This window comes from Carcharodon carcharias, chromosome 20 (assembly GCF_017639515.1).
Source record: "Carcharodon carcharias isolate sCarCar2 chromosome 20, sCarCar2.pri, whole genome shotgun sequence".
NCBI lineage: Eukaryota > Metazoa > Chordata > Chondrichthyes > Lamniformes > Lamnidae > Carcharodon > Carcharodon carcharias.
Window position 1 is genome coordinate 96,577,515 of NC_054486.1, and position 26,159 is coordinate 96,603,673.

Sequence of the window (26,159 nt, forward strand, 5' to 3'; positions counted from 1 at the left end):
AAATACTTCAATAAGTAAAGTTTTCTGCATGATGGTGAACGTAAAAATGGTATATTTTTGGTTGGTTGCATTTTTCCTCAATTCACCATTTTTAGATTGAAAATATGAGCAGATAAGCCGCTTCCAACCACATTTCAGTGTAGCACAGTTGAATTGGCTCTTGATTCAATCATTTCATTTTTTCTTTCTTGAGTCAGTATAGCACAGAAGGAGACCATTCAGCCCATCAAATTCACCCGGCTGCCTTGGGGAAATCCAGTCAGTCTCATTTGTATGCTGTAACTCCTTATCCCTGCAAGTTTATTTCCCTCAAGTGCCCATGCAATTTCCTTTTTGAAATCATTCATCATCTCCTACTTCCATAAATCCTGTAGATGGCGTGTACGTCACCTGCTGCATAATAAAAAAAATTCTGCCTCACACCACCCCCCCACTGAATCGGAAAATCTTAAATCTGCACCCCCCCCGCCACCTCCATGGTCCTGTACCATCAGCTTATGCAAACAGCTTTACTTTGACTGCCTCATCTAAACCTGTCATAATTTTGTACACCTCTGTCGAATCTCCCCTCAGCCAACCCTTGTGGAAAAAGATCTTGTTACTAGGATAACTGCTGAGCTAAGATCTGGAATTTAAAAAAAAATTGAAATATTAATGTATTTTACTTTTTATCTTAAATGTGCACATTTTTATCATTAAACATTTGTTTAATGCACTAATTGAGAAAATATAAATGATCAAGTTTAAGATTTTTTTAGGTAAGCCCCTGTTTTGAAGTCATTTTCTCTGTTGCACCTTTCTGTGCCACCCAGGAATTTTTACCTTGGAGACAGACCTTACAGGCTTCTGTTGATTCTGCTCTTCATCCAAGTGCTGAGATAATGGAGCAATTTGCACCAACATTTGGTGCATTTTCTTTCTTCCATTTGTTCCATTCTTTTCTTTCTTCCTTCCTCCCTCCACCATGGACAATTGCCCTCCTCCAGCTGGCACATGCTCCATTTAACATGGCAAAACATTAGAAGCAAGTTTTACTATTGGCAATGGGTCTTTAATAAGTTATACAGTAAACAAATGTAACTGAAACATGCCAGTATAACATTATACTTTCTTAAATTTTCCTGAAGCATCTGATCACATTGAAAGATCAGCTGGCGCAGCAGCGGAGAGATTCTGAAGGAACGATCAAACAGTTGCAGTCAGAACTGGAGGTTGTTGCAGCTGATAAGGCATTAATGGCACAAGAGCTGGAATCTCAAAGAGACAAGCTGAGTCAGAGTGCTTTTGCCCTCAATGAGCTGCACATGAGCAAGCAGCAGCTGGAAATGAAAGTCAAAGACCTAATGGAGAAGCTAAGCAAATCAAACGTGCATAGCTCGAACTTGCAGGCTGAAAATATAAATCTGTCGAGGACATTACAGAATGCAGAATCTCAACTGTCAGTCGCCAAGGTGGAGTTAACACAAGCTGTCCAGCAAGCTCCAAGCAATCGAGATCAAGAAGAATTACTCCAAGGAAAAGAGAATGAAATTTCAGAACTAAGACAACAGGTTTCAGAAACTAAACTTCTAAGTGATGAGTTGCAAACTAAACTTAATGACCTCAAAATCCAAAATAAAAAACTGGATGCAGAAAAGAGAGAAGCCAGTGAAGCCCTAAATGAAGTTAAAGAACAACTGAAGGAAGCTGTAACCAGTAAAAGTGAGATTACCAAGGAAAACGCCACCCTAATGCAGGCATTGCGAATGGAAAAAACCCAGCTGGAGTCCGAATTGAACCAGGCTGAAAAAAGAATTAATGAGGAGGCTAAAAAATATGAGCACACCATCAATGAGCTAACAATGGCTCGAAATTTAGATGCTACAGCTTTGCAGAAAGAACATGACAGTCTGATCAAGTTTAATCAGGAGAAGGATTTTAAGATTGAAGAACTCAAACGTAACGTACAACAATTGGAAACTGACCATGAAGAGACCAGAGAAATGCTGAAATCTAGCCTGGAGGGTCAGCAGCAGTTGACAGATCTTTTGAATGAAAAGGAGACATTTGTTGAAACACTTAGGAAAAGAAGCTCAGAATTACAGCAAGAAATTGAAAAAAATGCAAAGGTTTTTAGAGAGTGTGAATCCTTAAAGCAAAATCTTGAAGAGAAAGAGCGGCAATTAAGTACAATGAAGGAAGAAAATAACCATCTCAAAGAAGAAATGGATCACTTCAGGGACCAACATAGCAGGCTTCAGCCGACTGCTGAGCCCAAGACTCTTGATATAATAATAGAGCTTGAGACAGAGATAACTGAGCTGAACAGCAAAAAGAACAGCCTTGAAGAGGAAATCAGGCTTCATAAAAGGACAGTTGAGGAGCAAAAGCAAAATGTTTTACAGCTTCAGCGTTCTATACAGGCACAAGGGAAAGAAGGGGATGAAGCAAAAACCCTGCATGAGGAAATTACTTCAGCATATGAGAAATTAATTTCAGAGAAAGATAAAGAGATCCACAGCCTTCAGGAATCCATCGATCAAATGAGAACTCAGTTTCAGAGAGAACTCCAGGTTGCTCCTACAGATGCTCCAGTCATTCTCCAAGAAACTAAAGTACTAACAGTGAATGGAGAAAATGGAAATGAAAAGCATGATTTGTCCAAAGTGGAGATTGACAGATTGGTTAATGGCTTAAAAGAAAAAGAAATGGAGATAAAGGTATTAAACGAAAAATATTTGTCTCTGAATAAGCAGTTGGATCAGTTACCTATATTTAAGGATGAAGTGGGTAGACTAACTCAAATCATTCAACAGAAAAACTTGGAGATCCAAACTCTTCATGCAAGGGTGACACCTGGCTCATATATGCAGGTTGGTGCAGATGTGGCCTACTTGCAGCAGCAATTGCAGGCTTATGCGAATGAGCGAGAGCAAATGCTAGCAGTATTAAATGAAAAGACAAGGGAGAACAGCCAACTGAAGACTGAATATCATAGAATGATGGACATTATAGCTGCAAAGGAAGCCGCTCTTTTGAAACTGCAAGAAGAAAATCTGAAAATGGTCAATAAGTATGAGAATGAAAGTCAAGACATGGTACGTGAAACCATCCAGAATTTGTCTCGAATTATCCGTGAGAAGGACATGGAAATAGATGCCCTTACCCAGAAGTGCCAAACTCTAGTAACTGTCCTGCAGACATCTGGAATGGGATCTGGTGGCGAGTCGGGCTTGGTGAGCAGTAACCAGTTTGAAGAGCTTTTGCAAGAACGTGACAAACTAAAACAACAAGTGAAGAAGATAGAGGAGTGGAAGCAGCAGGTGATCACCACTGTTCAGAACATGCAGCATGAATCTGCTCAGCTTCAGGATGAGCTCCTTAAGCTTCAGGGACGATTGTCGACTGATGGTGATTGCAACTCTAGGCTTCAAATAGACTACAACTGTTTAATTCATAGTTACGAGCAAAAAGAGAAGCGATTGCAAACTCTGAGTCAAGAACTAGCAGAGGTACAGCAAAGCATTGGGCAGCTCAGCAGTACCAAGAACCTTATACTTGACAAGTTGGATGGAGTACCCCCAGAACCGCAACTGGTTGCAAAAACTACAGGAGTATTGCACACACCAGTTTCTTTCAGTGGATGCTCATCAGAAGAACAATTGGATCAAATTAAAAAACTGCAACAAGAGGTAGAACGTTTGAATAAAATATTGGAGGGTAAGGAGACCACAATACTAGAACTTCAAAATAGCACTAAATTATCCAGCTCTCTGACAATAGTTGCTGAAATGGACAAGAAGGAACAAGAGGATGCTGCTCTGCAGATCAAGCAAATGAGAGAAAGAAATGATGAACTACACAGATCATTCAGGGAAAAAGATCTGCTCATCAAATCTAAAAGTGATCAGTTGTCATCAGTGACAGAAAGTTTGAGGAATAGGGACAGTGAAAATGAAGTTTTGAAGCAAGCTGTCACTAATCTGAAAGAGAGGATTTCATTTTTGGAAATAGATGTTCATAAAGCCCAAGAGGAGAATGACCAAATTGTAGCTAAATCAAGAGAAAAGGAAACAGAATTTCGAGCCCTGCAGGAGACTAATTTGCAGTTCTCCATGATGTTGAGAGAAAGGGAGTTCGAAAAAAACTCCATGAGAGAAAAGGCTTCTGCATTAGAAAAACTGCTAAAGGAGAAAGAAGAGGTGAGTTCAAAACTTTAATGAATGTTTGCAGTGTAGATTGAGCAGATTTAAGAATTAATTTGCAGTATGAGGAATGCTAAGCACAAATATATTGAGACATTTCTGTGATTCTTAGCTTATTCTAGTTTTGCTCAGCGTTATTAGCACACAATAATTGGAAGAAGTTATATGATTAAATAACAAAATTTATATTGTGACCCAATTTTTATTTTCAACGAAGCAAATGCATACAACATATATAGATCAATTATAGACCGATGAACCATCAGACACAAACCTTAAAGACTCTACGGGTAACTTAGTACTCTGCTTTTCTTGTTTGGCTCGACTTTTGGGTCTTTAAATTCTTATTAATGTTAATTGTTAATTTTCTGCATCAGTAGTAACAATTATTTCTAGGCATACCTTAGGTTGTTGGGGGGGGGATATAAGAATTGTAAGGAAATCATAACACTCTTGACATCCTTATATACCCAGTTTATACAAAATTGCTTTCCTATTGTATTATACCTACTTGACTTGAATCACCCAATTCATAAACGGGAAGGAATCTCTCCTTTCTGTGTTAGATATCTCTCTCATGACTTTTGTTACCTCATTCTAGTTACTCTTCAGTTTCTGGCAAACACATAAGATATAAAATAACTTCTTGAAATACACCTCCAATAATCATCTAATCTTGGGCCCATGTATCTGACAGCAAGCTGGGCTTCTTATAAGATTTTGTAAAACTTCTAATCTGTACTCAGCATAGAGTATATTACTGTGCCAACGCTAGCCCTGCATGAGACATCTGTTAAATTTGTGAATAGTATTTCTGGACCAAATTAACTAAGTCTTCTGATGAAAGGTCAGAGACTGAAAACATTAATTCTGTTTTTCTCTGCACAAATGCTGCCTTAATGCTGGAAATATTCAGCAAGTTTCGTTTTTATAATTGTCTTCTAACCCTTGTCTCTTATATAAATACATGGCCTGCTCCAGAGAAGCATGTCCTTTGTTTCTTACGTCCAAGTAACCTTCTATGAAGCATAAGGAAAGTCTAGGATATTTTTTGTCAAAGATTAGTTGTATATTTCTTTACCATTTGAAAGAATTGCCAAAGTTATCACCTGGATTTCATTCCCGGAATGGTTTCTGCTTCCTTTCTAGGTGGCTCCAGTGATGTTAACTAAAGTGATTGTCCATATTTCCTAGCATTGCACAATTTCACATTGGCCTGAAAGTTGACACAGGAACCATGTTACTAGTTGAGAAATCTGTATACCCATCCCATAGAATGGTTTCCTTGGATTGGACATTTCCAGCTTGGGCCTTGAAGTGGTTTGAATTAGAGCCCTTTTCTTCCTCCCTTTTTCACCACTATTTCTACTGAAGCTGCTCGGGGGTGCTTTCGTTGATTGAAGCCCCAAAATATCAAATGCTGGGAGGAGAAAAAAACCTTTGTTGCACCAGATATGTCAGCAATAAAATGGGCAAATTAAAAAGTTAAAGACATTTGAGAAGAGTGGTATTTTCTCTTGTTAAATGGGAAATATAGTACTTGAAATTAACCTCCCTTCCCTGACACTCAGTTTTGCCTTCCTCTTTAAATTGTCCTGTTACACGCAAAAGAACAGCTTTAAATGTCGAAGTTCAATAATGATGTGTTTTTAAAAAAAAAAGACATTATGAAATGGCTTAAATTGCCAAATGGTTAGTTAAACAGTTTTAAAAGAGATTTACTGACCTCTATCTTGTTAGATTTGAGCTTAATTATAGGATTGATCAGTTCTATTTCATAATTTGAAGGGGAAGACTGGTGAGTTAAATCAACTGCTGAATGAAGTGAAATCAATGCAAGAACAAGCTGGGATGTTTCAGCATGAGAGAGACCAAGTAATGCTGGCCCTCAAACAGAAACAGATGGAAAACTCTGCATTAGTGAATGAGGTAAGATAGTATTGAAATAGTGATTACGCTCCAGTATTGTAAATGTAGTAAAGCGTATTGAGCACAACCGAAAGGGATGTGACAATTGCAACTCAGGAATTTGAATTTAATTCTTGTCCAGATCGGCAGTTTTGAGCTGTATCGCTCTAGCTCCTGATAAACACACGTCCACAGTGCTATTTTAACTTTTGAATTTGGCACTAATCTGCCAATTGTACTAACAGGCTATAAAACTGCATAGAATTAACAATGTCGTATTTAAGCACAAGCTATGCAGCACCTGACAAAAGCATGCTCGGTGCTTGCATTTCTTTTACCTTTGTTAGTATTTTGCTCACTGGGAGCCAGACTGTGAACTGTCTACATTCCAAATCAACAAAGAAGCACAAAAATTCATCTAGTAAAACAAGAACATCATAGTCATCGAAGTAACATGTTTCAAGGGCTCTGGTCCAGGTGGCTTGCATGGTTGGGGAGAAAGGATGACACTCTTGTTAGGCCAGTTAGCTTTGTTTCAGTTTTGCTGCATGCCTGTGAACTGTTTTACGGCATTGTGATATAAACTAAATGCCTTCTGGGCAAGAGCACTGACATTGCCCTGGGCTCCTACTGATGTTGAGCATCTAGGTCATTAGAATTTCTACTGACATCAAACTTCTAACAGCGCACATGTGAAAGCTAATAGCTTTGTCGCCTGCCCAATGCCAGGGTTCAGGGCATCTGCTCAGGGCTGGAGAGGAACTTCCAATGGGAGGGGGAGGATCCAGTGCTTGTGGTCCATGTAGGTACCAACAGCATAGGCAGGATGAGGAAGGAAGCTCTGCATGGTCAGTATGACGAGCTAGGCTCCAAAGTAAGGAACAGAACCTCAAAGGTAGTAATTTCTGGATTATTACCTGAGCCATGTGCAAATTGGCATAGGACAAATAAGATGAGAGAATTTAATGCGTGGTTCAAAGACTGGTGTGGGAGAAGTGGTTTCTGGATTGTGGGGCACTGCCACCAGTATTGGGGAAACTGAGATCTGTACTGTTGGGACGGTCTACACCTGAACCATGCTAGGGCTGGTGTCCTCGCGAGCTGCCTAACTAGGGAAGTAGAGAGTGTTGTAAAGTGAATAGTGGGGTCAAGGGATCAAATTTGGGAAGATGTAAACCAAAGAGTAGAGACAAGGCAAGAGGAACAGGTATTAATATGGGAAATGATAAACAGACAGTGACAGGAAGGGACAGAGAGTGTAACTCTGCATCTGCTGTGAGTGGCAGAATGGCTGCACTTAAGAGTAAGGAAAAGGAGGAGCAGCAGGTGATTAGCCTGGGACCCCAGGCAGCCAAGGGAGAGAATGTTTTTGGAGTTTGCCACATCTTTGCTTCCTTCAACGATACTTTTGTCCATGTAACAGACCTGTCCGGCAAGGAAACCATCTGCCGTGTCACTGTGGGGGATGAAGGTGAAGTCAGACAGAGATGTGTCCTCCCCGTATGCTGCCATGTTGGCCGCTCAGGATGTGTCTTAGAGATGCAAGGAGCTGGGCATCACCACATTACACATCAAACTGCGTGCCACTGGAGGCAACAGGACCAAAACCCCTTGACCTAGTGCCCAGTCTGTCCTGAGAGCCCTGGCTCGATCTGGGATGAAAATTGGCCGGATCAAGGACGTTACTCCCATTCCATCAGACAGCACTCGCAGAAAGGGAGGTCACAGAGGTCATCGCTTGTAAACGTTTTCTGTATGTGCCAGTATAACTAATAAAAGAGTTCTAAGAGTAAAGCAGCAGATAAGGCTAGACGCTACAAAAGTAATAAAATGACAAAACTAAAGGTTTTGTACCTAAATGCACATAGCATTCGAAACAAAACAGATGAAGCACTGATAGCACAAATAGAAATAAATGATAGCCATTACAGAGCCATGGCGACAGGATGACATAGATTGGGACCTGAATATTGAAGGGGACGTGACATTTAAGAAGGAAAGGAAGTTAGGAAAAGGTGGAGGGGTGCCTCTGTTAATTAATGATGGTATTAGCACGTGAGAGAGGGATGGCCCAAGTTCAGGACACCAGGATGTAGAAGCAGCTTGGGTTGAGATGAGGGATAATAAAGGTAAGAAGTCACTTGTTGGAGTGGTGTACAGGCCCCCTTATTGTAACTACATAGTAGGACAGAGTATAAAATAAGAGATAATGGGAGCTTGCCAGAAAGGCACAGGAATAATCATGGGGGATTTTAATCTACATATGGACTGGAAAAATCAGATGGGCAAAAGTAGCATAGATGAGGAGCTCATAGAATGTCTTTGGGATAGTTTCTTAGAACAGCACGTTCTGGAGCCAACCAGAGAGAAGCTATACTAGATCTGGTATTGAGCAATGTGATAGGATTAATTGATAACCACCTAGTATAGGCACCCTAGGTAGCAGTGATCATAATATGATTGAATTAAAAAAAAAGGGAGTGAAAAGTGTATTCAGGACTAACATTTTATACTAGAAGAAGGGCAATTATGCGGGCATGAAAGCAGAGCTAGCTAAAGTGAACTGGTAAATGAGGTTAAGGAATATGTCAATAGAGGTTCAGTGGCAGACATTTAAAGGGATATTTCAGAATGCACAGAATATATGCATTCCAATGAGAAAGCAAAATTCCAAGGGGAGGGCCCACCATCTGTGGTTAACTAAAAAGTTGAAGACAATATCACACTTAAAGAAAAGTATATAATTATGCAAAGACAGGTGGCAGATCAGAAGATTAGAAAAATATGAAGAACAGCAAAGAATCACAATGAGAGGAAAATTATAGTATGAGAGAAAGCTAGCTAGCAATATAAAGACGGATAGTAAAAGTTTCTATAGATATTTAAATAATAAAAGAGTTAAAGTGAGCGTTGGTCCTATAGAGAGTGTGTCTGTGGAATTGATATGGGAAAGTAGGGAGATGGCAGACAAATTAAACAGGTATTTTGCTTTGGTCTTCATTATAGAGGACACAAGTAACATCTGTCAGGAAGATATAACTTTTATAATGTTATTTGGAATTTGGAAGGGAAGGAGGAACTCTGCAAAATTGCAATTACCAAGGAAGTGGTATTGAGCAAATTGTTGGGGCTGCAGCTGACAAATTCCCAGGACCAGATGGACTTCACCCTAAGGTCTTGAAAGAAGTGGCTAGTGAGATAGTTGATATACTGGTTTTAATTTTCCAAAACCCCCTTGATTCGAGGAAGGTTCCATTAGATTGGAAAGTAACAAACATAGCTCCTTTATTCAAAAATGGAGGAAGATGGAAAGCAGGAAACTATAGGCCAGTTAGCCTAACATCTGTCATATGGAAAATGTTAGAAGCTAATATTAAAGATGTTATAGCAGGGCACTTAGAAAAATTCAAGGCAATCAGCCAGAGTCAACATGGTTTTGTAAAAGGAAAATCATGTTTAATCAATTTATTGGAGTTCTTTGAAGGAGTCACATGTGCTGTGGATAAAGGGGAACCAGTGGATGTACCGCACTTAGATTTCCAGAAGGCACTTGATAAAGTGCCACATCAAAGGTTATTGCAGAAAATAAAAGCTCATGGTGTAGGGGTTAACATATTGGCATGGATAGGAGATTGGCTAGCTAACAGGAAGCAGAGAGTGGATATAAATGGTCTTTTTCTGGTTGGCAGGATGTGATGAGTGGTGTGCCACAGGTATCAGTGCTGGGGTCTCAACTTTTTACAATTTATGTAAATAACTTGGATGAAGGGGCTGAAGAAATGGTGGCTAAATTTGCTGACAACACAAAGATAGGTAGGAAAGTAATTGTGAAGAGGGCATAAGGAGGCTACAGAGTGACATAGATAGGTTAAGTGAGTGGGCAAAGATCTGGCAAATGGAGTATAATGTGGGCAGATGTGATCCTGAGAGGTCTTGACAGGGTGAATGTGGAGAACCTGTTTCCTCTTGAGAGAATCTAGAAGTAGGGGGTCACTGTTTAAAAACAGGGGGTCGCTCATTTAAGACAGAGATGAGGATAAATTTTTTCTCAGAAGGTTGAGAGTCTTTGGAACACTTTTCCTCAAAAGGCAGTGGAAGCAGAGTCTTTGAATATTTTTAAGGCAGTGCTAGATAGATTCTTGATTAACAAGGGGTGAAAGGTTATCGGGGTTAGGCAGGAATGTGGGGTTGAAGTTACATTCCGATCAGCCATGATCTTATTGAATGGTGGAGTAGGCTCGAGAGGCCAAGTGGCCAACTCCTCCTAGTTCGTATGTATGTTTGTATTGTCAGATTTTGTCTCAATGGGGTGACTTGGCTAAGGAAGAAGAGCCCCAAGAATGGGTCTTTCAGAGACTTTGATGGTGCAGGGATGAGAAAAGAAGCCATTGCTGAAGATGATGTGGCTACGATTGACTAGGTAAGAATGAAGCAAGGGCAGTCCCACTAAACTGGGTAATGGAGGAGAGGTTTTCGAGGAAATTAAAGTGGTGGACCATGTCAGAGCTGCTAATGGTGGTTACTGAGGATGTTATTAACGCCTCTGGTTAGGCCTGCTTTGGTAATGTGGAAGGAGCAGCAACCTCATGGGGGGACAAGCACATGGATCTTGGAGTGAAAATATTTTTCAGGCATTCTGGAGATGACAGGATGGTTAGTAGTGGGACAATAGTTTGCAAGGATATGTATCTTGTGCAGTGGAGTGATGATTGAAAAGGAAGGGAACAGTGCCAGACTAGAGGGAACCAATACAGTGGGGAAACTAGAAGGAAAGTTGGGTGTTCAGTATTTTAGGAACATAGGAGCAGGAGTAGGCCATTCAACCCGTGGAGCCTGATGTCATTCGTCTCCTGAAATCTATTGATTTCTGTCTTAAACATGCTCAGTAACTGAGTTTCCACAGCTCTCTTGAGTAGAGAGCTCCAAAGATTCACCACCCTCTGACTGAAGGAATTACTTCTCATCTCAGTCTTAAATGGCCTGCCCCTTATCCTGAGATTATGTCTCCTGGTTTTAGACTCACCAGCCAGGAGAAGCATCTCCATCCACCCTGTCATGCCCTGTGAGAATTTTGTAAGTTTCAATGAGGTCACCCCTCATTCTTTGAAACTTGAGGAAATACAGACCCAGTCGCCTCATAATAATCCCGCTGTCCCAGGGATTAATATAGTGAACCTAACCTCCCTTGCACTCCCTCTATGACAAGTATATCCCCCCTTAGACAAGGGGACCAAAACCGTGCACAATACTCCAGGTGAGGTCTCACCAAGGATCTTCACAACTGCAGCAAGACATCTTTACCCATGTACTCAAATCCTATTTGCAATGAAAGTCAACGCATACCATTTTCCTTCCAAATTGCTTGCTGCATCTGAATTCTAACTCATGAACAAAGACACCCAGGAACCTTTGGACAACCTCTCAGCATTTAAGAAATATTCTGTCTTTGTTTTTTCTACCAAAGTGAATAACCTCACATTTATTCATATTATATTCCATCTACCATGTCTAGCCCATTGACTTAGCCTGTCCAAGTCCTCTTGAAGCCACCTTGCATCCTCTCAACAATTTGTGTTCTCACCCGGTTTGGTGTCATCCGCAAATTTGGAAATATTACAGTTGGTCCCCACATACAAATCATTTATATAGTTTGTGAATAGCTGCGGACCTAGCACTGATCCTTGCAGTACTCCACCAGCAACAATCTGCCATCCTGAGAATCATCTGTTTATTCCTACTCTGTTTTCTGTCTGTTAACCAATTCTCAATCCGTTCCAGTATATTTTCCCCCAATCCCATGTGCTCCGTTTTATTTACTAACCTCCTGTGTGGGACCTTATCAAAAGCCTTCTGAAAATTCAAATACACCACATCCACTGTTCTCCTTTATCAATGCTACAAGTGATATCTTCAAAAGCTCCAACAAGTTTGACAAACATGATTTCTGTTTATAAACCCATGTTGACTCTGCTCAATTTTACCATTCTTTTCTAAATATCCAGTTAGCACATCCTTTATAATTGATTATAACATTTTCCCTATTACTGAAGTCAAACTAACAGGTCTAGTTCTCCATTCTCCCCCTTTCTCCTTTCTTAAATAACAGGGTTACAATTGCTACTTTTCAGTCTGCAGGAAGCTTTCCAGAATCGATGGGCAGGATTTTCCCGTTGGCATGCGCCTGTGCGTAAAATGACACGCGGTGATGTCGAGCGAGCATCCCGCCGTCACTGCGCGCCATTGTGATATTTCGGTGGGCGCGCGCGTGATGATCTCTGATTCGCGCCCGCCATTAATTAATGAGCCCCTTGAGGCACCAATTGATGCCGATTTTTTGGGGCCTGTGCAATCTTCAGGTCGTCGCACAAGCGCAACGGGCAGGTGGTTAGGACACATTTGTATAAACCTCAACCATGGACAGGATAAGAGGGGTCATTGGGGTCGCGAATGTGCTCAGTCAGATATTTAATTTGGAAAGTTACTGATACTTGCCTGTGTGAGCATAATACTTCAAAACTCATACCAGCTGCTTGGACAGGTCTCATAACCTTCAGGTCAGCATTCTACAGTGAAGATCCTTTTTGGGGCCTGCAGGTTTCAGGTTCCCTTAGCCTGGGAATGGGAGTTGTGCTCTCCACTGGAGTTACCTCCTCTGAGGAGGGAGGGCCAGAAGAGGGAGGAGGCCAGGAGTGCACATTCAGCCTCCAGGGGAGCCACCTTTGGGAGAAGAGGAGCAGGCATAAGGGGCGCAGGGCCAAGAGGAAGTCCAAGGCGGAACGAGCTACAGAAGACACCACTATCCTGCTGCCAAGGTATACAGGCGACGAAGCAGCTACCTCAATATTTCTGAGGTGCAGTGCCAAAGGAGGCTCCTTCTCTCCAGGGAGACAGTCAATTCTATCTGTCAAATGATGGGCCCTGAGATCTCCGCTAACTGTGTGGGTGGGAACCCCATGCCAGTGGCTCTAAAGGTCACAGCTGCCCTCAACGTCTATGCCTCTGGTTCTTTCCAGGGCTCAGTGGGTGATTTTTGCGGTGTCTCCCAATCAACTGTCCACACTTCTGTAAAGCAGGTGACAGACACTCTATTCAGGTATCCATTGACCTTCATCCACAACTGCTAGGACCAGGCCAGTTAGACAGAGTGAGCTAGAGGCTTCGCAGCAATTGCTGGCTTTCCCCGCGTCCAGGGTGCAATAGACTGCACACGTGTGGCCATCAAGGCGTCAGCAGCTGAGCCCGGTGCCTTCGTCAACAGGAAGGGATTCCACTCCATGAATGTGCAGATAGTGTGTGTGATCACAGGATGCAGATTCTACAAGTCTGTGCAAGGTACCCAGGCAGCTCCCACGACACCTACATCCTCAGACACTTCCAGGTGCTGGGGCTTTTCAGTGCTCCAGTGCAGCTGGATGGATGGCTGATGGGTGACTCTCAGAGGGTGGCTCATGTCGCCTCTCTACCATCCAAGAGCAGAAGCTGAGCAGTGGTACAATAGGAGCCACGCCTCCACAAGAGCTGTGGTAGAGAGAACCATCGGTCTTCTCAAGATGTGCTTCCGATGCCTGGACCATTCAGGGGCACACTCCTGTACGCCCCAGATCGTGTGTCGCTGATAGTGATTGCATGCTGTGCTCTCAACAATCTTGTGCTGGAAAGGGGGCGACGCTGTGGATGTAGAAGATGTGGACGCAGTTGCTGTGGCTGCACACAATGAGTCCAGCAGTGAATCCGAGGATGAGCACACACAGGGAAATGCTGAGAGGGTAGACACTGAACCGGGCATTCTCCAGGGAGGTAGGAACATCTGGGAGGCTTTAATCCAATGACCCTTCAGCTAGAACACCATAGATGGATCTCCAACAAAAGCCTGTACTGTCGGCTCCATACACGATACCTGAATGCTAAATCTGCCTGGAGAGGAACATTAACTAAGGGCCTTGTCAATAAAACTCAATGTGACACAACCCACTCATGATATTATGGGTAACCATCCACTTGCAGAGGAAAAGAGGCACCCTCAGTCATGGTCACATGTCTAAATTTAATGATATAACAAAATCATGTTAGGGAAACAAGATGACAAAGGTGTTAAACACTACACCACACCAACTAATTGTGACTTCATTGCAGGGCAACACAAAAGCACCAATGAGAAACCCATAGTGTGCCTAAGGTGCCTTAAATTTACACTTTTGGTTGCTGGGTGCTGTCCCCTCGCTGGCACTGGCATCTGAGACAGCCTGCTCATGCTGCTGTCCTGTTGGCCTTGATGACCTTGGTGGTCGTCCTCTGGCTTGTGGAGCCTGTGCTTGGGAGGGAGCAGCCAGTTCCACAGCTGGCATCTCCCCAGTTGTCGCAGCCTCATCGGATGCAGTGGCCATTGGCTGAGGGTCACAGGTACTGCTGCCCTCATCCGGAGCTCCCTGAGAGGAGCCCGCAGAGACGACAGGCAGCTGCTACGCCGACGTGAGGTTGCTTCGGACCTCCCTGCTTACCTTAGATGGATGGGCACTGAGCTGGAAAACTTGGTGCCCTGACCATCTCTCACACTGGCACTGACCAGCTAAGGTCAATGCCGGCATGAGGGTTTGCTGACCCCAGCGCATCGCCGGGAAGCCCTGATTGGTGGTCTGGAGGAGCCCTGCCATGAGAGTCACCACTCTCTCCATGAAGGACGCATGGTGCTCAGCCATGAGGCTCATTGCATTGCCGATGGTCTGCGTGGATTTCTCCACCACGGAGACCAAACCAAGCATAGCCTCGTGTATCTCTGCCAGATCCTCCCGCACACCCTGCTGGACTTCCAGCGTTTGCTGCCTCATGGACAACTCCAGAGGTACATTATCAGGCACCGAGTGAGCATATGCTGGTCCCCTGCAGTCCTCCGACTGCTGGCACCATGGGCATTCTGTCTCCGCCAGCTCCTCCAGCGACTGTGAAGTGCCCTCACCACTGTGCCCCGGGACACTAGCCGATGATCTATTTCCTACTGAGGTGCTAGTATCTGCGCTGGTGCCTGCCTGGCAGAGATGGTGTGATGCAGGTGAGTCAGAGACTTCAGGACCGTCAGGTGTAAGAGGGGGCCCCTGTGCTGCAGCCTCCTGGCCCTGATCCACTGCTGCTGAAACGAAGAACAAGGACATTTGATTAGTTAATGTGGAGACAACGTCAATGTGCATTTCTGTCCCCCGGATCATTGTGTGCTCATCCTTACATAAGCAATGGTCAAGCCATGTTGCAAACTTCAATCACTGAACATTTAGCAGTGTCATGGCTGCTGGGACACTAATGGTGACCTCAGTGCTGGGCTAACATACCTGCCTATGGCACCCCAGCCTCACCGACATGGGTGGACCTGGGCGCATGGCGCCTCTCCAGATCGAGGGCCTCCTGCTTGAACCTGGTAATGATGGCGAACTGAGCCAGCCCTCCACCAGTCCTCAACCACTTGGCGGCATTATGAGTGTTCTTCTCCTGAAGAGGAGAAAAGAGCATTGATTAGTGCAACATGTACCTGGAATCTCTTTGCTGCCGTCCCACCCCAACTAGAGTGGAACATTGCAGGGCTCCAGTGCCTCCTCATCCCGCAGCTGTTGCACACTCGCACAAAGATGCCAGGCCTGTTCCCCTCCACACACACACACACACACACACACACACACACACACACACACACACACACACACACCGACACCACACACATACACACACACACACACACACACCCCACCCCACCCCACCCCACCCCACCCCACCCCCCTTGGCCAAAAGCAACCTACATCACATTTGGCACCACACGATCCAACCTTGTAAAGCAAGGAGGCGCAAAATGTATTTGAAACGCATGCAGCACTGGATCCAGATGTGCCGCACCACGTTGCGGAAGCTCACCACCTCTGCCACCTCCTCCCAGGCACGTTTGGTCATGTGGGAGGGGCCACCTCCTCCTGTCCTTGGGAGCGAGGACCTCCCACCATGCTTCCAGCTCCTCCAGGGCAGCAAAGCAATCATCTGAGAAACGGGCATAGTGCCCCCCTGCCCTACCCTCCTGCATGACCTGCTCACCAGCAGCCCTCTGGGGATCCATTCTGCTGGCCATGTTTGACAGCCTTTGCAAGGCTGCAGGAGCACTTTTAAACAGGCCGCCGGGTCACCATTGGACCCGGCAGTCATAGCAGTCCTGCCACCACCAGCCCACTCCCGCTGTCCTCGGGAGCCACATTTCATGCTGGGCAGGCTTTAATTGGCCAGCCCACATAAAATGGCGTTGCAGATCCAATCACGGGTGGTGATCGGGCCCACGCTCACTCCCATTCTCGCACAGCCCGCCCAACAGGCAGAAAATTCTGCCCTATAGAATTTAGAAAGATAACCACCAGTACATCCTCTACCTGTCTGTCCACCTCCTTCAAAACTCTGGGTGAACACATCTGGTCCTGAGGATCTATCAACCTTCAATCCAGTTAGCTTTTCAAGTACTACCTCTTTACTGACGCTGATTTCTTTTAGGTCCTCAGATTCACAAATCACTTGGTCGCCCAGTACATCTGGGAGATTTTCTGTATCTTCTTTTCATGAAGAAAGATGCAAAGTAACTGTTTAGTTTCTCTGCCATTTCCCTAGTTTTTACTATAAATTCTCATGTCTCCACTTGTAATGAGCCCACATTTGTTTTAGCCAACCTTTTCCTTTTCACACACCTAAAGAAGCCTTTGTGGTCTGCCTTTATGTTCCTCGCTAGTTTGCATTCATATTTTTGTTTCCCTTAATCAGTTTCTTGGTCCTCCTTTGTTGGGTTCTAATTTGCTCCCAATCCTCAGGCTTACCCCTTTCTCTGACATCTTTATAAGCCACTTCCTTTGATCTAAATTAGATGAAGTCAAGGAAGTAGGAGATGGGTCTTGAAAATTAAATAAGCTCAAGAACGGTGATGGGTAACAGTTAGTCAGGGGAGAAGATGGAGGCAAAGATGGTTTTTTAAGGACAAGAATGGCTGAGCATGAGGGAGGTTTGCCTTTATGGGAAAGAGGAAGAGGAACAGTAGAGGCATCTGGTTGAATTGCCTCTGTCTAGTGACAAAGCAACCCATGAGCTCCTGGCACTTGTTAGATGCTAGGGTCGATGGATTAGAGGAGATAGCTTTAATGAGACAGTTGACAGTTGAGAAAAGAAAGTTAGTTATCTTCTTTAAGTTAATTAAGATGACTCACTGATGTAAGGAGTTGCCATGTGTTCTTTAATATCATAATGCAAAGATAAGTTTTATTGATTGAAATAAGTGAATTTGATTATAACTGTTCCATATTTTCACTTGCTGTGAAATAAAGCAGCTGAAGGACTCTCATCAAACCATTGCTTAGCACATTTTTAGAGAGACTGAAGAAGTGAATATGCAAAACACAAATATTTAGTTCAGGTCATGAGGTGGTGTAAATGTAACCCAAGGTGTAAAATCACAAGTCATTATTGGACAGTGAGTCAACACCCATTATAAATAAGGTGCATGGTCTAATTTTAAAATAAAAACAGAAAATGCTGGAAAAACTCAGCAGGTCTGGTAGCATCTGTGGAGAGAGAAAAACAGAGTCAACGCTTCAAGTCTGTATGACTACTTCAGAGCAATTGGTAAAGTCATACCGACTTGAAGCATTGACTCTGTTTTTCTTTCTTCATAGATGCTGCCACACCTGAGTTTTTCCAGCATTTTCTGTTTTTATTTCAGATTTCCAGCATCCACAGTATTTTGCTTTTATCTTGCTTGGTCTAATTTGTTTGATGCTACTGATATTGAGATGGCATATACTGCAGGCTAGAAATATAACACTGGCCATAGGGAACCAGCTTTAAGTTGAAGTCATTTTTATCTTCCCTATTGTGGTTTTCTCTGATTTGCTCTAAGCACAGCTGAAGTATGAGAAACTTCCTATACAGAGACTAAAAAACTTTGCTATGGGAATGGTGCATTCAAAGCAACATATAAATGAAGCTACCTGCATATCTAATGCACTGATAAAGTTTATCTGCTAGCAAGTGGTTCAGATTTAGTTTGTCATCACATTGGCAGAAGTCCTGATAAGAGATGACACATGATGGTATTACTACTGGGATGAGAGGATTGCACAATTTCTTTAGCCCTGCTGCTCCACAGGTGATACCATGTGTAAATGTTTAATTCACTTACCAAAATGGCCAAATGTTTACTTTCACTGTTGTTAGACCCAGAATAAGAGACTTTAACCAGGCTTCTTTCAACAAGCTCAGAATGATTGATTCATTATGAAACAAAATTTCATTTTAAAAAGCAAGTTGCAAAAACTGGTTAACATACAATTTGTAATCCAGAAGTGTAATTATGTACAACACAAAAACAGAATTACCTGGAAAAACTCATCAGGTCTGGCAGCATCGGCGGAGAAGAAAAAAGTTGACGTTTCGAGTCCTCATGACCCTTCAACAGAACTGAGTGAAATTAGGAGAGGGGTGAAATATAAGCTGGTTTAAGGTGGGGGGAGGGGAGTGGGGGGAGAGAAGTTGGGGGGGTTGTGTGGTTGTAGGGACAAGCAAGCAGTGATAGGAGCAGGTATACAAAAGATGTCACAGACAAAAGAACAAAGAGGTGTTGAAGGTGGTGATATCTAAACGAATGTGCTAATTAAGAATGGATGGCAGGACACACAAGATACAGCTCTAGTGGGGATGGAGTGGAATAAGACTAACCAGGCATAAAAGGTATAGATTTAAAAATAATGGAAATAGGTGGGAAAAGAAAAATCTATATAAATTATTGGAAAAAACAAAAGGGAGGGGGAAGAAACGGAAAGGGGGTGGGGATGGAGGAGGGAGTTCAAGATCTAAAGTTGTTGAATTCAATATTCAGTCCGGAAGGCTGTAAAGTGCCTAGTCGGAAGATGAGGTGCTGTTCCTCCAGTTTGCGTTGGGCTTCACTGGAACAATGCAGCAGGCCAAGGACAGACATGTAGGCAAGAGAACAGGGTGAAGTGTTAAAATGGCAAGCGACAGGGAGGTTTGAGTCTTTCTTGCGGACAGACTGCAGGTGTTCTGCAAAGCGGTCACCCAGTTTGTGTTTGGTCTCTCCAATGTAGAGGAGACCGCATTGGGAGCAATGAATGCAGTAGACTAAGTTGGGGGAAATGCAAGTGAAATACTGCTTTACTTGAAAGGAGTGTTTGGGTCCTTGGACGGTAAGGAGAGAGGAAGTGAAGGGGCAGGTGTTACATCTCTTGCGTTTGCATGGGGAGGTGCCGTAGGTGGGGGTTGAGGAGTAGGGGGTGATGGAGGAGTGGACCAGGGTGTCCCGGAGGGAACGATCCCTACGGAATGCCGCATGGGGGGTGTTGGGGGTGGTGAAGGGAAGATGTGTTTGGTGGTGGCATCATGCTGGAATTGGCGGAACTGGCGGAGGATGATCCTTTGAATGCGGAGGCCGGTGGGGTGATAAGTGAGGACAAGGGGGACCCTATCATGTTTCTGGGAGGGAGGAGAAGGCATGAGAGTGGATGCGCGGTAGATGGGCCAGACACGGTTGAGGGCCCTGTCAACCACCGTGGGTGGAAAACCTCGGTTAAGGAAGAACATGTCAGAGGAACTGTTTTTGAAGGTAGCATCATCAGAACGGATGCGATGGATGCGAAGGAACTGAGAGAATGGGATGGAGTCCTTATAGGAAGCGCGGTGTGAGGAGCTGTAGTCAAGGTAGCTGTGGGAGTCGGTAGGCTTGTAATGGATGTTGGTGGATAGTCTATTACCAGAAATTGAGAAAGAGAGGTCAAGGAAGGGAAGTGTCAGAGATGGAGGGGTGGAGATTGGAAGCAAAATTAATATATTTTTCCAAGTCCCGACGAGAGCATGAAGCAGCACCAAAGTAATCATCGATGTACCGGAGAAAGAGTTGTGCGAGGGGGCCGGAGTAGGACTAGAACAATGAATGTTCCACATACCCCATAAAGAGACAGGCATAGCTGGGGCCCATGTGGGTACCCATAGCCACACCTTTTATTTGGAGGAAGTGAGAGGAGTTAAAAGAGAAATTGTTCAGTGTGAGAACAAGTTCAGCCAGACGGAGGACAGTAGTGGTGGATGGGGATTGTAATTATATACCCCTTTAAATCCCAGTGTACACACGCCTACACAAAGGACAAAACAAACAGGGTCTCTGTAGAGGTTGGCCTTTGAAGGAAAAAAACACCTTTTGGCCAATGGGAAGGAAAAAAGGATAAAGTTTGAAGGGTTTTGATCCTGTCAATCTGGTGTTCCTGCCCCCAAAGACAGATTGCTGGTTCCTTCCAAAGGAGCTTCAGTGTGGAGATGAACAGAGCCCAATCAATGTCCTTGGGATCGCTCTCGTCTCAGCTTCTCAGGTTTCCAAATACAGACACGTTATACTGAGATGAGGATTCCTAGCTGGATACTGATAACTACACCAAATTTCAGAGGCAGGGAAAGAACAAGTTTGGTAATCTTTGCCTTTTCGGTTTATTTCCAAACTAAGTCCAAAAAACAAGTTCAGAACAGAAACTCATCTCAGTCAGGTGATTTCCAGCCTGAAGATGGCAGTTTTTTATTTCTCCGGCAATTAAAGTTTGAATAAACAAATAGATATTATCTCCTCAGGTGCCTTGCTGGTCATTTAGCTGAAGTAATGTGATTTCTTGAAAAAGGCAATTTGTTCACAGTCCAAAGCAAACTTCTAACTATTTAAAAAGTAAGCCAGGTCAGTTCCCAAGAAAATGTCCAAATAATTCAATGTCCTTCCAATTAAAAAAAACCATAGTACTTATAACAATGGGCAATACTCTGCAAGCTGTAAAGCCTGCTTTGATAGTTGGCCAATGGTATTCTAAAAGTATCAATTTTTCTGCAAATGTATATATTTACAAATGTTGGGGTATGGTTTTTTTTCTGAGGGCAATATTTGTGAATGATACAAAAAATTGAAAAGTTCTTTTTTGACTGAGTCATCAGCATTGACACTCCCAAACACAGCACTGGGTACTTGGGTTTATTTCATTTATTTAAAGGTTTCACCTTTCCCTATTCCTAAGCTTTTTGAATTTCTAGGACTGTTTAAAAGTACAAGTATAGTTTCTGCACTTTTACATTGATTTAGTTTTTATGTAGTTTTGTGAGATTTTCTCCACATACTGTTCTTTATTTATATTTACAGCCTGCCACAAAAACTCTCCATGGCTTAAATATTGTTAGACTTTGTAGGGAGCAGACTGAAAATGTTCACACCTTGTTGCAGTTGTGCACCATCCAGCTGATGACTGCAGAAAACAATTTAAAAAACATCACTCAACTCAACATGAGGCCAATGGGAGTCAGAGCTAATAGCGAACAAAAAGAATGGTATATTACTTGTAAGGACTTTTTAGTGTCATAGGCCTGTGCAATTGAGCACAAAACAGCATTCAGAGATGTGCATTGCACAGTAACTGAATATGTTTCAGGGTGTGTTGCAGTTGGCTCAGTTGATTTGGTGAAGCAAGTAGCAGATTGCTAGACTCAGAATAATCTGGGTTCTCATTAACTTCAGGGCAAAGGAGTAAAAGCAGAAAATGCTGGAAGTACTCGGATCAGGCAGCATCTGTGGAGAGGAACAGTCATCAACCTGAGATGTCAACTCTGTTTCCTTCCATAGATGCTGCCAGACCTGCTGAGTATTTTCAGCATTTTCTGTTTTTAATTTAAAATTTCAGCATCCACAGTATTTTGTCTTTGTATCAGGACAATGTAGATTGGCCACTTAAGTTTGGTGAGTGCAGACAATAGGCTAGAAGGGAGAACTAACTACATGCTTGATGTCACTTGCACTTTGTGAACGTAGACACTTACTGTATATATAGCCTTACTCTCCCTTAGTCCTGACATTCTATTAAGTTCCCAATGGCTGTCTGTCTCTGATTTCTGTGTAATTTATTATCTTGGAGAAAGATAATTAGAAATCTTATCAAACACACTGGGATGTTGATGGTAATGTCGTCTTATTTTAGTTGCAGCACACGCGTGATAAGGAGCAGCGTTTAAACCAGGATTTGCAGCGATTGCGACACCACTTAATTGAAATGGAAGAGTCATACACCAAAGAGGCCTTGGCAGCTGAGGACCGAGAGGCTGAGCTAAGGAAGAGGGCTAATTTCCTGGGGGAGAAGTTGGCATCATCATCTTGTGCTGTGGAAAATGCCAGGTAGATGTAAAGCCTTTTTACTAAATAATAGATTCTAATAGTAATTAGTAAAGATGCTGAATTGCTTAACATGTCCTATATATGGTGCACAGTGTGACATAAATTTGGGCTATGATTTGTTTCACAGTGAATCACTAATCTCAGTTATAGCATCACATGGAAGTCTGGCTGACTAAAGACTTCTGCAGAGATAAAGATGATATACCTGATTGCCAGTCAGTCAACAGCTGCTCAGTGTTGAGAAAAGGAGGATAATTCATGTAACAAGTTCATAAAATAGGTGAATGATATTGAGTCACACAGGATTCCAGATTCAGCTCTTGCTGTGCACTCAGCTGATTTTAGTGCATTTGTGAGTTCATTACAGTTGGCTCAATGATCCCAAGCTAGGAGGAGGGGAAAGTTGAACTACAATCATGGCCCTGATCAAACAACCCCTGGCAAATACACATGCTCAGGCAATGTTGGGTCAGGAAGAAATAAAGATTTTTGCATTTATAATGGCTATCATGTCTGCCAGAAATGCCCCAACGTGTTTTTCAGATGTTAAAACACCTTGTCACTGCCTGTTCTATGAGGAAGATATAAAAGATCCCATGGCACTATTTCAAAGAAGAACAGGGGACCTGGTCAGTAGTTATCCCTGAATCAACATCACTAAAACAAATTATCTAGCCATCATCACATTGCTGTTGCGGGAGTTTACTGTGCACAAATGGCCATGTTTCTTGCATTGCAACAGTTCAAAATTAGTTCAATAGGAGTAAGGCACTTGAGAACATCCTGAGGTTGTAAATAGCACTATATAAATGTTAGTTTCTCATTTAAAATTTGTAATGAAGTACTGCATTGACCAACAATTTTGGTGGCATTGGTTGAGGAACGAATAACAGCAAAACTTGTACTTACATAACATCTTTGACATCAAACATCCACAGGAATATTATAAAGCAAAATTGGACACGAAAGAAGATATTAGTACTAGATGACCAAAAGCTTTGTCAAACGGATAGGTTGAGCATAGACCAAGACTGGAGAACTTACTACTCTTCTTTCAGTAGTACCATTGATCTTTAACATCTGCCTGCACTTGCAGAATAAGTTTCATGGTTTTGACTTTTATCCAAAGGATGTGTCTTTTCATAGTGCAGCACTTGCTTTGTGGTTCAACCTGGATTTATGTGCTCAATTCCTTGAATTGGGCTTGAACAAGCTCCTGGTTTGGTTCAATTGGTAATAAAGTCGTAAGGTGGTGGAATTCAAGAATTGGATTCATACAAGTGGAAAAAAGGTCAAGATAACCTTACAGTATATGTAAAATGGCAAAAGCTGTGTGCCTTTATTCCATATATCTGCAGGAACCTGAATAAAATAAATGGAAACACTATTGATTTAGTGATTAAATAGTCTCAGAGCAAATATTGCACTAAAAAGTACACATCAGTCAGAATCTGTGCCACCAAGACTGCCATGAACCTAGCTAAGGCAAGGTGACCAACTCTAGCAGAAAAAATAGGGGACAATTTGCTGTACAGGTGCTGGTGAATCCAAGAGAGTGAGGGGAGTGAGGGCGGTGGACTGGTGAATGTGAGAAGGGTGGGGTGAGGGGAATGCTTGAGAGCCTGGAGCCTGAGAGAGCAGTGGTGGGGGAGGGTTGGCATGCTAACAAACCTGTGAGTTGGGGAATTGGTGTGTCGGCAGGCATGCAACCTGCCGTGATTCTGATGCTGTCACCTGCCGATCCATCCCCTGGACATTCGCAGGCCAGCCCCGATCAAAGCCACAAACCTGCGCCCAACGCATATGCGAAGAAAGGGACTGCTGAGGCACTAGAAATCCAGGAAAGCCTGACTCAGGATATGGGACCTAAGATCAAATTACGGGATGGTCCCAGAAAATCTGGGACAGTTGGTCACCTTTAGTTATTACTGTCTCCAGGGAAGGAGTGGAGCTACTGTTGTAGGTGACTCGTGACCAAATCCATTGAGAGAGAAAAGTGAGGGATCCAACACATTGGAGTTGGTAAGACCTTGAAATTGCGTGTAGGCCATGTTTATGTGGGGAGTGATGTGAATGTGTGTAATCTTGTGAGATAGTCTTTGTTGTACTTGTTATTACATGTGTAATTTAGAGCTTGTACCAACCATAATTTGCCTGTTAATTCATGTTTAATTTACATTAATTCTGATTTCTGTTAAAGTAAAAGTTACAAAACGTGAAATCTTGTTGGTAATTTCTTCATTTGGGAATCGCTTGATAAATTTAGTTATTTTGGTTTACAGTTTGCACACTGAAATCATAACACTGTGCAGTGTTGCCATACTCAAGAAGCTTGACACCATCCACTTGATTGGCACTCCATCCAGAAACATTCACTTCCTCCATAACTGACGCACAGTGGCAGCAATGTGTACCATCTACAAGATGCATTGCAGGAGCTCACCAAGCCTCCGTAGGCCGCACCTTTCAAACCCATGACCGCTACCATCTAGAAGGGCAAGGGCAACAAATACATGGGAACACCACCACCTGGAAGTTTCCCCTCCAAGCCAGTCACCATTCTGACTTGGAAATATATCACCGTTCCTTCACTTTCACTGGTTCAAAATCCTGGAACAGCACTGTGGGTGTTCCTACACCACATGGACTGCAGCAGTTCAAGAAGGCAGCTCACCACCGGCAATTAGGAATGGGCAATAAATGCTGGCCCAGCCAGCGACGCCCACATCCTGTAAATGAATTAAATAAAAAAACTGGAGATGTAAATTCAGCTTCTTCACATGTCAGTGCTTTCAAACCAGTTTAACTGATGGCATAAGTGATACTTGGTGTGTCTTAGAAAATTCAAATGACCCAAGCTGCATGATTTTCTTCTGACAGCCACCAAGCCAGTCTTCAAGTGGAGTCCTTGCAGGAGCAACTTCAAACTATTGCAAAACAGCGAGATGAAGCAGTGATGCAATTGAATATGTCTCAAGAACAAGTGAAGCAGTATGCAATGTCACTGACAAACCTGCAGATGGTGATAGAGCAATTCCAGCAGGGTAAGCCTTTATTTAAACTGTGCAAATATCAAAAGTGGCTATATTTAGGGGTGGATCTAATTGGATAGAAGGTTAACTGAAAAGTTTTACTTGACTGCTTAAATTTTACCAGCTTCCCTTCCCACTCTCCCATTTAATGATTTTAACATCGACCCGTGCAACAGAGACCTTTCTATCCAAACCAGTAAGTAGGTTGAAGAGCAAGTAGCCTGTTATACTACTAACTTTGACACTAGGGGGCAGAGGTTGTATGTATGGAGTGATTCTCCAGTTTTTGTGTATTCCTTCCCACATCCTCAAATTAAATAATCCTGACTCAGCACCTTCCATAATGGCTTCTCCATAATGTGGAACGAAGATGTGACCCTGTTTCGTATAACTTCATGGCACAATGTCTTGGAATTTATTAATACAGTATTTTAAAGCAGACAGAGTTTACTGCTTTATGTGGGATAATCTGTAAACCACTGTTGTACATTCCTTATTGATTTCCTCAGTGATATAAGCAGTATTCAAAGTTCATTGACAATATTCAATTCATGAATTGATTTTTGGATAACGGGCATAATGAATGGTAAAATTCTAAGACTTGAGTATTGCTGAAAAAAGAGACAGGTCTAAGCACTCATCAGGACACTCGCATGAACACCAATATAAGGGGAAAAACAATAATTTATACTGTATGTGAGGAGAGTGCTGATTGTTTGGCAAGTGGCACTGCCATGGAGAATGCATTGCTGATGGTGACTGACAGTTAACTGACAAGCATTGTTTGAAATTTAAACCAGGCATCTTGACCTTGATTGGTCAAGG

The 26,159-nt window shown here is 43.0% G+C and overlaps 1 protein-coding gene across 4 annotated transcripts in view; it reads left to right on the forward strand.

Moving 5' to 3' along the window:
• Positions 1–26,159, forward strand: part of trip11 (thyroid hormone receptor interactor 11) — a 107,041-nt gene that overhangs the window by 39,698 nt on the left and 41,184 nt on the right. For 2 of the 4 annotated variants that reach the window (XM_041213925.1, XM_041213927.1), the window contains exons 11-14: positions 1,128–4,181; positions 5,973–6,113; positions 22,109–22,302; positions 25,183–25,346. In XM_041213925.1, coding sequence (XP_041069859.1) covers positions 1,128–4,181; positions 5,973–6,113; positions 22,109–22,302; positions 25,183–25,346 — 3,553 coding nt within the window. Of the gene's footprint in view, positions 1–1,127; positions 4,182–5,972; positions 6,114–7,515; positions 7,874–22,108; positions 22,303–25,182; positions 25,347–26,159 lie in introns of those variants that run through there. The other 2 variants (XM_041213926.1, XM_041213929.1) reach the window with 2 other exon arrangements.